We start from the raw sequence: 12,719 nt of genomic DNA, 5'->3' as shown, positions 1-12,719 counted from the left end.
ATCCCCACCAGCACTCATGGAGGTCCATGGTGGAGCAAAAGCTAACCTGAAGCCTATGGAGGAGCCCACACCAGAGCAGGCAACTGCACTTAAAGGAGGCCAGGACCCTGTGGGAACCAGCAGCCCCTGCTGTTGTGGTTTGGAGCTGGTAGGGCTGCAACACACAGGGGTGACCCAGGCCAGGGCAGCATGGGAACGGCTGCATCCCATGGGGAGGACTCATGTTGGAGAAAGCTCATGGAAGACTGTCTCCTGGGAGAGGGGATCCATGTGGAGCAGGGGAAGAATGAGTGGAGTTCCCCAACTCCCTCCTGAGGAGGAAGGAGCAGCGGACTGACTGCACCCTCCAACCCCTGTCCCCTATGCTGCTGGGGGAGGAGGTAGAGAAACAGGGAACAGAGCCGAGCTCAGGAAAAAGGAAGGGGTGGGAGGAGGTGTTTTTAAGATGTGATAATGCTTCTCATTTGTCCCACCTTGTCTGTTAAGTGTGGTTGCTGTTAGTGTTTGAATTAAAGTGATGTTCTTTTTCTTCCCCTAACAAGTTTGCCCTGGTGGTAATGGGTGAGCCACCCCTCCCTGTCCTTATCTCAATTCTGGAGCTTTCTGCTTAATTTTCTCCTTCCCATTGCAGGGGGGCTAAAATGTGAGGGAAGAGCAACATCATGGTGCTCAGTTGCCCTCTGGGCTCAACCCACAAGAGAGCATTTAAATGGTTTATAGTGGTATTAAAACTCATTAAATCAGAACTTTCACATCACAGTTTGCCTCTAAATCATCAGTTTTACTCAACTCTTTCTCCACATTCCATGGTCTCCCTGTTCATGGCAACTCTAAGACAGGTTTTGTTTTTCACCCCTATGATTCTAAGTTCATCACAGGCTTTGACAGCTGATGGTACTTGCCCTGTTACCCCCCTTGGCCAAGACTCTCGCTTCTTGCCAGTGAAGATAGCTCATAAACTTGTGCGTCCTATTCTAAATGTCAATCAAAGAACAATCATGAAAACTAGTGTCTGGGGGTAGGTGAGAAGAGAACATACAGTTCAAACAGTTTGGGACAATTCACAGGAACAATGTAGATTTACAAGGCAGCTGTCAAAGTTCTGGAGGAGGATTTCAAAGGTTTCTTGAGCTTTTTGTCAGAGCTTAGTCAAAAGTGCCAGAAATCTTGGAGTCAAGACGTTTCTGCTATCATGGAGCACCATCAGAAACAATACAGCAGAACAGGCACCCCCTGGGATAGCACTAAATCTGTACCTAAAACAAGGTACAACCCCTACAGGGTTATTCAGGGCTTAACTAGAGCTCTGGCTGAGATCCATCTTAAAAGAAAGCACACACTGCCAGCAAGCAGGAGCAAGCAGTACTTTCTAAACTGGATTTCTGTATAATAATCTCCTCTATGGCTTCTGCCACACTTGCAAGCTACTCAGTCTTTCAAGTCAATGAACTGACACAGACAAACATCATTGGCCTACATATTTATCTCCATCCTGTCCTACACCTGTTTGAAAAAAGAAACACCCTTTTGAACTACACAGAGGAAACAGTCATTGCCTACACAGCTGGGTACTGTCCTGGGTGGAGGAATGAGGTTCTGCAAGGGGCTGTCAGCAAATATTTGTTCCCAGAGCGAATCACTCACTGATTATTTTAGTTGCTCCAGAGGGCCTGTTTAGGGGTGAAGGAGAGACTTCCCAACAAATAGAGCTTGTGTTTATCAGGGGATATTCCCTTGCATTACCTGAAAGGTTTCTTTCAAAGCAACCCTTAAATCAGTCTGCACTAGCACTGTTACCAATCTTTACTGGTTAAGTAGAAACAAATAAAATGTAACTTAATTAAAAAAAAAGTAATTTCCTTACTGAGTGACAATGGGGCTAGATCAACCACAGTAATCTATTATTCAAGATAACATCTTGTTTAGAATGAAAAAAAAAACAAACCAAACCAAAAACAAACAAAAAAAAAGAGAAATATCTTAACAGAATTAGAGGAAAGGCAGAGCAAGAGAGGGAAAAAGGCTAAGAACTCAATCTTAGGGGGAATGAAAAGAAAAAAAAAAAAGGTGGTGTCATATAGTTCTGGCTACTTACAATTCCAAGCCACAATAAACAATAAAGCTGTGTCCTACCTGCTGCCATTACAACTCTCTATCACCTCCAGAAATTATGATCTTCAAGGAGGCTCAGGATAACACAGGATTAATTTACCCTTTGCCTAAGAGTCGATGCTTTGTAACCTGAGTCTCTTTAACCCACAACAAACAAGTATGCTCTTAGTAAGCGTGAGGTAAAATCTGGCAGCTAAGAAAATAATTCCAGTGAAAAGAAACATTTAATGATATTTTTTTCTTCTGTGTGCCATGGGCAAAGAGCATATGAATGATCTGCTACAGTAATTCAGCTGTGGGCTTTGTAACCTGTCAGTCTGAGCACTTGCACCAATTTTAAGTGCAAAACTAATGGTGTTGTCATTTCATGACACTGCTAATGATCCCACTGTTCCATTAATGTATGTGTTCTTCTATTTGTCTTTTTAAATTTATCTGATAACCAAACAATACAGTGAAATAAATTGAAACTTACCTGTACGACTCCTGTACAAGAATCCAAGAAAATACATCCCTTTGGCTCCTTTGATATTTTTTCATCTTTATAAAAATTCATAATATACGAGTTATCCGACAACTGTGTCAGCTGGAAGTAGCGCTTTTTGAATGACTGCAGTGAGGAAAGGAAAAAGAATGACAATTGTTCTATTGCAAATTATTTTCGCTGATACTTTATTCACAGATTTTAAATAACAGGCAACTCCTAACTGCACTTCAATCACATTATTTTGCAGACAACTCAATATTACTTTACTAGCATTTAAAGCAATGTAATCAAACCTGAGATATAAACAGCTAAATGACAATGGCAAACAAGTGTGCCTCTGTGGGGGATATAAATCCAAATGGAATAAAGAAAGAATAATGCTGTCCCCTTACCCGAACAGTAATGCTATTGTTTACAGTGCTGTTGAAATTCCCTTTATAAAGCCATCCAGACTTGTAAACTCCTGCTGCTAATCCTCCTCCTCCTCCTCCTCCACCACCACCACCTTTTGAAGATGAGTGGGATGTTGTATCCTGCATGAAAGACATGATTAATATTGAATGGACTTGCTTTTTGAATTCTAAGATGAAAGAAAACTGTAATGTATGAATATCTGCTTGAGAACAAATAATCATCCTTTCATTCCTTTTAAAATAAGATGTTATTAATATGCCTGTTATGTATATGACACAGGAGACAAAGCTGTTCCACTAACTTCAGAGTAACTTAAAATATGAAATACTTTATATGAGATAACAAGTCTTCCTTATTATTCTTTATTTGATATTAAAGCAATAAAGAACTCTTCCCCAGGAGGAAAAAAAAACACTACAAAACAGAATACATACTTCATCCTTATCCACATCTTCATGATCGATTTCAAAGGAATGTGATGGCAGTTTCTCTGGTCTATAGTCATTTCTGGGAGGGGAGAAAAAATGTCTTTAACTTCCTTTTTTTTTTTTTTTTTTTTTTTTTTTTTTTAAATAATCATGTACCTGCTATTTCAGGGAAGCAACCATCCTGAGCCCTCATGGTATCTTCAGTGCACCTATTGCTGTGATCACATTACCCCCTTTAAAAATTACTATAGTTCTATAGATTCAAAATACAGCTTTTTCTTAAGCCCCATATATCTTTTTTTCCCCCAACACTATGAAGTTGCAACAGTTCTACACAAACAATGAAACAGCACTTCTCATTCTCTTCACTGCTCTTCCACCACAACAGGCAACAAAACACAATTTCCAAAGAAGTATCCCATTTAAGGCTGTCAAATGAAAATGAACTGCTTAATAGCTGTTTCTAACCAAGAAGAACATTAGAACATTCAGCTTAAAACTTCTACATTTTTTTCAATATTTCAAGATATTTTTTACTATTCAATATGATGAGCATAGCCTCAAAGTAATTTTCAAAAATACACAGATGTTTTTGATGTAGTGCCATTTAAGATCTTCATATTGTGGACTTCAAAACAATATGAAAAAGCAAAGCACTTAAGCACTTCTTTAATTTTAAGCACATAAGTAATTGTACTTTAGGCCCAGAGTACCTCACATGTTGCAGAACTAAACCTTAAATAGCAGAAAAACACACATAGTAAAAATTCAAAGATATTTTTAAATGGAGAAAAAAAAATAGATTTTTCTGCGGCCTGAGAAATATCAATATTGTTTTCAAATTCCTGAAGATTGCACATCATCTTGAAAATCTTTAGTTATCATATGAAAACCTACAAAAATTGTCATGCTAAAAGCCATCATTTATCAGGAAGATCAACTTTTCCAAAACTTACTTTCATCTACCCAGCCTGAGAATGGGAACAGAGCAATACTACTCTCTACTGTGCAAGATAGCTTATCCAAAGAGAAGTTGAGAAGTCACACACTCCTAAGCTAGTTTCCTCTCTCAGCTTCGTGAACTTAAGGCCACACTAGCACATAATGTTAAATGTCACTAATTTAGGAAAGAAAAAAAGTGGTAACTTTGACCGGTTTCTATTCATTCATACACAAGCTATAAATTAGGAAGATTAGAGTAATAAGTAATATCCACCTCCTCTTCACTTCCCCATTTCAAAGTCAGTGTCCTCATGAGGTTGCAGGAGGGCAGTCACATTTCAGCAGAGCCAGGAGAACCAAGTATACACACAACACAGGAGTGCTTTACTCTCTGTTTTAGTTTGCTCTGGTTTGGGTGTTTGTTTAATGTAAATAACTGATCAATATTTTGAATAAAAGGAACATTTGCAATCTATTGACATCTTTAACATCTGTAAAAGTGTCAATATTCAGAATATTTGTGATGGAAATCCACTGCAGATTTTCCAATGCAACCAAGGGCAGCTGTTAAAAATTTTTACACAAGCACTCCCTCCCATGCAAGAGAGCCCCAAAACAAAAATCTCCAGCTAAATCCCACCTTTTACAAAAAATATCATTCAAGCCTTCACATTTTTAGACAAAAATCCTATTGGTCTATTCATTATTCAGGACTAGAAGTGCACTGCAGTGCTTTTGGGGTGATGTGTAGGCAGGCTGACTGATGGTCTCTGACCACACATAGGCAGGTAACACTACTTCGCTTGAGAATCTGTACCAGTAACAGGACAAGTTAGTCAGCTACTGAAAAAACACCCAAAACAAAACCTCAACCCTAAAGTCCTTGATGGTACTAGGGAAGGGAAGGAAGAGTCAGAAATCTGCTGGATTAGCAGGGTGCTGGCCCCTCACCATTTGACACAGCAACTCTGTCCCACTCTGCTGCTCCACAGTCAGAGAGTGAGAGCCTGTCCCATTAAACCACAGCCCTTCCACAAGCCTGGGTACAGGATATGTTTCATTAGAAAGAAGAAAATCTTTCTGTCCTCTTGGCAGAGCTATAAAAGATAACAAAGGACAAATCACTATTGCTTCAGATGTCAGAGCTCACTGACCACCCATGAAACACTCATCCACTCAGACCTCTGTGTCATTCTCCACAGAAGAAGTTTTTCCCTTCCTTGGATGGGAATCTCGTTGGACATGCTTCTCATCTTTCTAGGGCAGGCAGATAAAGTGAGGTAAGGACATGATCCTGTTTGGTATGCCCTCTTTTTCTCTGCCTACTGCCTCTTCAGACCCATATGAAGATGAAGAATTCCAAGGGTCCAGACCTAAAATATCTATCAAATGTTCGAGGTTTTCTATAAATGACAGCAAAAACTTTGCTAATGACTATTTCTGTTCCCAGACATGTTGTCACCACAGCACACACTAAGCAACCTCTGCTCTTCCTCCACCCTTCCACTTGCTCAAGAACCAAGAACACACTAGCACAAAGCACAGAAAAATGGTGTAAAAAGAGGTAGTGAGAGCTCACAGAGAGGAATTGAAGGGGTAGAAAGACCTGAGAAAAACCTCAAAGGAGGAACACACTCAGAGAAAAACTAAAGCAATTGCTAAACATTTTGATGATGATGTGTGCATGTTGTTGAGCTCTTCCCTGGTGCCACAGCAGTGGAAGTGCACCATGGACACATTGAGTCCTCACTGCCTGCCCAGGTGGTTGGCATCACATTGCAACTGCTTCTCAATCAGAAAGGGTCAGTATTCAGAAAGAGTAACTTTGATATCTGATAAAATCTGCTACAACATGCAGCTATTACTTGTCATGTTGTATGACTGTGAAACAGCACCGTATGGCCTCACGTACAATTAAATATGAAGTCCTTCAGCATCGCTGAAGGCTGCTGAGTCCCAGTTTGTGTGTTTCTGAATTGGAAAGCCCATGGGAAGGTTGAACACACCCTCAGTGAAGGAAAGTATTTAGCCACTGTTACATCTGGTATTGTAAATCAAGTTCCTTTCTCATGATGCAAAGCTGAACACTTAACACTCACCCAATTTTCCCTGATACGATTTCCGATAAAGGAATTGATACAAAAATACGCTCAGATTTCTGCTACTGTGACAGCAGTTTTGCACAAATGAAACACAAAACAGTGGAAACTGAGTATTCAGAGCTATCAACGGCGAGATATAATACTATGACAAGGACGTACCAAGCCACTTGATTTTTATTGAGGAGATGCAGTCTAAAATACAGAAATTTGTACCATGTATGTGCAATTCAAGGTCTACTGATGTTGAAGCAGCTGGAAATGGCATAAAATGAGGTGGACTCCAAACTAGCTCTGTTTAAGGTATGTTAAACTCAAAAGGCATGGCAACTTTCAGCAAACCCAACACAGAAAATTTTCCTATAACTTTGCTTCTGAAATATCAACCAGTGATGCATCCAAACCACTCCTGAGTGCTACATTCTGGTACAAGGCAAAACAAGATCTCTTGTTTTGTTATAATACTCTATGCAAGGGGGTAAAAAAGTAAGATGTGAGACACCGTAACATCCCTGGAGCATGAACTCATGAAAGCAAATCATATTAAGGACCATATTAGAATAATCTTCACGGAAGAGGATGTATTACTTTTGTGCAGAGTAATGCAACAATATCTGTCAAATGCATATTTCATAAGACTGAAGATACTTAAGGTTAAATGGAAAACTGCTGTGCTGCAAAAATTTTTCTTGAGCACTAAAAGCATTAATTTTCTAAGACAATCAGTACACTGGGTACTCAAGAAAAGGTATGTTTATAACCTCTGATTAGCAAAACTGCTCTTAATAGCTTTTTGTACTACCATATTCACTGTTCATAAAAATACCAACATACAAGAGAGAAAATGCAGATCTGAGGGAAGGCTTGCAGCACAAAACCCTCTGAACACAGCACTAGTTTCCTTCCCACCCAAGCCTGGAGCATCCAATTCCTGTGTTATGTGCACATAACAATCTATTTCATCCAGTATCATGATTTCAGTGCCCTGAATTCCAGGAAAGGAGGTGGTAACACAGCTTGTGAGGGCATTCAGTGTTTCCATTAACTGCTCCCTAGAACAGTCCTCAGGGCACAGAGGCACAAACCTGCCAGAAACCGGAGTATGGGTAGAAACTCATGCATGAAGGAATGAGCACCAAATTCTTAATTTCCTTCCACTCAAGACAAGGAACTTGTTTCTTCTCCTCTCAGCACCTTTACACTGATTTTAAATGTACTGCCTCCAAGCACAGAAGGGATGCCCACTTACCCAGACACCTGCACATTGCTGCAGCCTTGTATCACCACTGCTACACCAGCACATTGCACCCAGTTCTTCTGTATGGTGCAGCTATAAAGCACTAAGTGCAATCCTACTCCTCTGTTACACAGGGTAACTAAAAGAAGAATTAATCCCAGTTAAAGGTGAGTGACATTTATGCATTATTAAGGAAAACTGAAAGCCAACTTTCCTGTATCAACTGTGCTTTGAATACGCAAACACACTTCTAAGGATTTGAATCAGCACTAATAGAGTTTGTTGATACTAGCGAATTCTGCAGAGTCTTGACCTTTTGCTAAAGGACTTTTTCTTCCTCTTTTTAAAAATGCAAGGCACTATAAATATGGTAAAACAAACAGAGTGTGTAAGACAAAGGAAAGTGCAAATATGGACAAAGCTCAGCAAAATGACACAAACCTAATAGAAAAAAATAAAAAAAGAAAAACTTATGGTAGCTCTTACTGTGGTAAGTGTCGAAAGTCTTCTGAATACTGTTCGTATTTGTAGTTCACAACATGCCACTGGGAACTGTAGTATTTACAAGCCTAAAGAGAAAAACCACAAACAACAACAACAGAATTACTACAAATATTCCGACTCAAGGCTAGAGAACCAAGAAAGATCTGAGGAAGCCCTTTGTGTTAGAGAACATAGCCTTCCATTTCATAGCTGGGTGCACAGTTTTTAAAGAGAAGTCAGTCATACGTTTCGACGTTTTGAAGCACAATTTCCCTTTTAAATTAAATGCACTTAATCATACAAGATGGAGGAGGGGGCTGATAGCAATTTAACGTGTTTTACTGATTCTCATTTACTTTGTAGGAAGCATCATTAAATTACATCACTACTGCCTCAGAAGACACTACCTATTTTAGGCCTTTCTTGATGGACATTAATTATACATTTTTTGTTTGCATCCTGTTTAATTACCTAAACCTATCATTGTAAACATATTTGCCCTAGTCCTTTTATTCCCTCTTCTTGTATCACAAGCCCTCTACTTCTTGTTCTGCCCTTAAGGATTGATCTTTAACCTTTTTACTACCATTCAGGAACATATGAATAGGACTATGATTTCTCACCAGTCTCATCTTTCCTTCCATACTTAGTTTGCTCAGTCACCTCATCACCTCCTTGTAGTTTTTATTCTCTAAAAATGTTCTTGCTGGTTTTGCATTCATTTTTTTTTAAATTGTTCTTAATACATTAATCTCCTTTAAATAAAGGAACCAGATCTGAACAAAGCCTATACCGAAGGGCTTTGCTATGCTGTCAAATAGGCCAGAATAACTGTGCAATTTACCTGATGCAGAACTTTCATCAATGCAATTAAACGCAACATGACATTTTAAAAGGCAACAAGATGCATGAAATATGTACAGTTATACGTACATCTACAGCAACAAAAAAGACACAATGTCAGAATTTCCAGTAATTCTTGCTACAAAGTGTAAAATGCATACTGATATTTGTACAGTATGCTGAAGAATTTACCCCAGTACTGTATTATTTTCTCCCCACACTCCACCTGAACATTTGCACCAGCCCCTGTGAGCTGGACAGGAAGAAAGAGAGGGGTCAAGCCTAAAACCTAACAGTAGAAGCTGCTGTCCAAGACCACAGGGAAAAGGAGTCATGTCAGGAAGGAAAATGGTGGAGAACTACAGTAGAGAAAGAAGAAGCATAATTGAAAGGAATGTGAAGTGAGCACAGGAAAGACAGTCTCACACAAAAGCATGGGAAGGATGCGACTCCAGGAGACAAAGAAAATGGAATAAAGGATAGATCAAAGACACTTAAATACCAAAAGATATGCAGAGAAAGGAGAAGAAAAGGCATGAAAGAGACAAGATAAATTACTACTCCTCCAAGTGGGATTATTCCCTCTCTTCCCTGACAGCCTCTCCTGGAGCTCCCATGGAAGTGACTGCTTGCACAGCAATCTCTGCCGCAGAAGGTCAGAGATGGGATTATGAGGCTGCTGGAGCAGAAACTGAAATGGTCTGAAAATTTAAAGGTGGTGCTTTCTAAATTACTCAGAACTGCCTTCACAAATCTCCTGGTAAAATTTTGTGTAAAACATGCAGAGTATATAGCCATAAATTCATTTAGGAAGTCCTCTTGGGTGTGGTCACAGTCTTCTGTGACTGTTTTAGAGTGGAAAGGCAGCAAAGAGATGGGTGCACATTTACAGGCAGTTCTCCTGCTCCGGCACTGAACTGAGCAGCTCAGCAGAACCAAAGGCAGTGTGCAGTAAACACATTTCATGTGGCTCTAGCATCTGTTTTCTGGTCTGACATATACCCTCATTATCGTATAGGATGCAGAAAAAAGTGTGACCATTAGAAAATATAAAATAATCACATCTTCTCTGAGAATGAATGTAAGACGATAGCATTATAACTGACTAACTCTGCATCTTGCAGGGTCTGGCCCGCAGCCTATCCCTGACAAGCATGTCCCTATACTACTCACAATGTTGTTTGCACTTTGCTTTTGACTAGAGAAAAAAAAAAAAAAACAAAACGAAACAACCAGAAAACAACCTTAACACCCTCTCTGTTTTGTGAATCTTCATAAAATGACTTGGTCACTTGCAATTGTGTGATGTAGGTTTCAGTTAAAGCTATCTGATAGTCACCTGGACTGTAAAAGAATACTCTTACAAGAGCAACATACACACTGTGCTACATGAGCTAGTGAAAAGCTCATTCATTGAACCTTGTGAGGATGAGCACAGAAGCTCCAATTCACACTTTATTCACTTTGTACTTGGCAAATGTAAACCAACTGAACCTTCTACAGAAAGAACCACTTTTTCCCTGTGGTACTTTCATTACTAAGTAGTCTACTTAACAGATGCAATTAAAGCCCACAGAGAATTCTTAATGGAGGCTTTTATTGCAAAAATTATAGGCTGATGTGTTCAAAAAATCAGTTGTGAATAACATATAGAGCAGGCCACAGTATTTTAGCTTAAAACTATAAAGGTTTATTGTGCTCCTCAAAGAAAAAGCTAATCAAAATAAAAATCAAAGGGGACAAGCAGCACATTCAAGTATTGTTCAGTAAATTCACAAAAGACCAGCCAATTTAGTGCAACAGCTAATGCTTTTCTTGAACTAACTTGTTGTGGTTATCCATTGTAAACTAGATCTAGGGTGTTGTTGTTGTTGTTGTTTTTTAAAAAAAAGAGAAAAAGTTACAGCATTTTCACTTCAGAATATTCCAACTAAAAATCAAATACTTCTGCTGACTGTACTGACTTTTAACGATTTAATTTTTTTTTTAATTGGAAATTATTATTGGAAATTGAATGATAGCAATGAGGAAAAATACCTGCGAACCTGATTTGAGAGGAAAGAAAAACCTTTCTAGAGGGAGAGGTTTCATCAAGAGTCCAGAGCTGGATCCTACTGTTCCTGGCAGAGAGCTGAGGGGCACCAGTGCAGGGGCTGCTGAGCTCAAGCGGACTGTGGGGGAGGAAAAATACAGACGGAGAAATGGAAGCTTTAGGATGTGGGAGGGTTGGCACATGCTTGCATGAACTTTCCTATTGCATTGTTGACCAGGCAGGCTGCACAGCACATTCCCCAGGGCCATATCAAATTCAAGTAATTTATTTTCTCTTTTCTTGTGGCCCAGCTGGCCTAATTTTTCCTTAGAAAGACAGACAATCCTGCAGGCTTTTTCCACCTGTAACTTCTTAGCTCTGGTTTTGGTGATGACAGCATGATGGCTACCACAGTGAAAGAGGCACTTAAAAAAGATTTACCCTGCAATGCAAATGAACCTTTTGGATTAAAAAAAAAAAAAAAAAAAGGAAGAGAAAAGAGAATGGGAAGTGAGAGAAACACAAATAAAGCAAAACACCTTGAAACATTTGAAAGCAACTCCCCTGCTTATATTCTAAGAGGGTGCTAGGTATGCAGTCTTCAGAAATACAGATGCACATGATAGAAGTAATTTGTGGAACAACTGGGCTTCCTGCAGAAAAACTGCACGCACAGAACAATCCTGCCACCTCATTCACCCTTGAAGAGCACCCATTTCTGAGGTGGAAAGCAGACGTTGTACAGGGAAGGGCAAACCCATGCAAGAGTTTTGACACAGAAATCAAAGACCTTCCAGAGCTGGATGTGCCCACAGTGCTAAAGGGGAAGCTGCAGAGATGGCTCTGTGCTCTGCCCTATGACCAGGGACATGCATGGCTCTGCTCATAAAGCCTTCCCAACTGCTTCTCCCTCCTGTGACCTCTGCTACAACCACCAAAGGCAGCGTGCAGGAATTTGGGAAGGTGGAAGATGGTGTGATCACCCTGGCTTGAAATTCAGCCCTCCAGCCCAGGCCTACCCCTGCTCCCTTATGCCACAATGAGCATGTCAGTGTCACAGCTGGCTGCTAGCAACCTGGACCTTCATTGTGGGGCTCTCAAAGCTGTTTCCTAATTAACACAGTTCACACATGCAGTAAAGTCCCGTGACAAGGCAGTGCAACAACCCAAAACATTAAAACCCACAGTATTATTTTAAAGTATTAAACATTTAAAGAAAGTATGTACCTCTTGTGCTATCAAAAGATTCACTGTCCTTTAAGAGTGTATGTCATCATTCTGATACTACAGTTCTTTAAAGTACTGAAAAACATTTAGATTTTGAAGTTGGGGAAATCTACATTGTGATGAGCAATAATAAAACTTTCTTTGTGACACTTATCAACAGGAGTTCCCAATTTAAATTGGCTTTGAAGTAGGTATGAGTAATGCATATTAGCCTGTAAATAAAAAAGCCTCAGAAATCAACTGTATGGACACACAACCACTTCCAGCATCGTTTTTTTAACATTAGGATTAATAAAAATCACATTTAATAACTACTTACAGGTTCTGTTCACACAACCTGCAAAATCTCAACTAAAAATCCCCCAGATGAATGGCAAGGACTCTAAAAACTTACTGTAAGTGGCAACTGCAACTT

At 39.6% G+C, this 12,719-nt stretch overlaps 1 protein-coding gene across 11 annotated transcripts in view; it reads right to left on the bottom strand.

The window, feature by feature from the left end:
* DOCK10 (dedicator of cytokinesis 10) overlaps positions 1–12,719 on the bottom strand; it is a 159,004-nt gene that overhangs the window by 78,025 nt on the left and 68,260 nt on the right. For all 11 annotated transcript variants that reach the window (XM_033005484.2, XM_033005477.2, XM_033005479.2 and 8 more), the window contains 4 exons: positions 8,206–8,288; positions 3,448–3,520; positions 2,992–3,132; positions 2,588–2,722 (listed from right to left, as the gene is read on the bottom strand). In XM_033005484.2, coding sequence (XP_032861375.2) covers positions 2,588–2,722; positions 2,992–3,132; positions 3,448–3,520; positions 8,206–8,288 — 432 coding nt within the window. The remainder of the gene's footprint in view (positions 1–2,587; positions 2,723–2,991; positions 3,133–3,447; positions 3,521–8,205; positions 8,289–12,719) is intronic.

The sequence above is a fragment of the Tyto alba genome, unplaced genomic scaffold, assembly GCF_018691265.1.
Source record: "Tyto alba isolate M040663 unplaced genomic scaffold, T.alba_DEE_v4.0 Super-Scaffold_10, whole genome shotgun sequence".
In the NCBI taxonomy this organism is placed as follows: domain Eukaryota; kingdom Metazoa; phylum Chordata; class Aves; order Strigiformes; family Tytonidae; genus Tyto; species Tyto alba.
The sequence above is the reverse complement of the archived record's forward strand: the minus strand, read 5'-3'. Positions and strand labels throughout refer to the sequence as shown.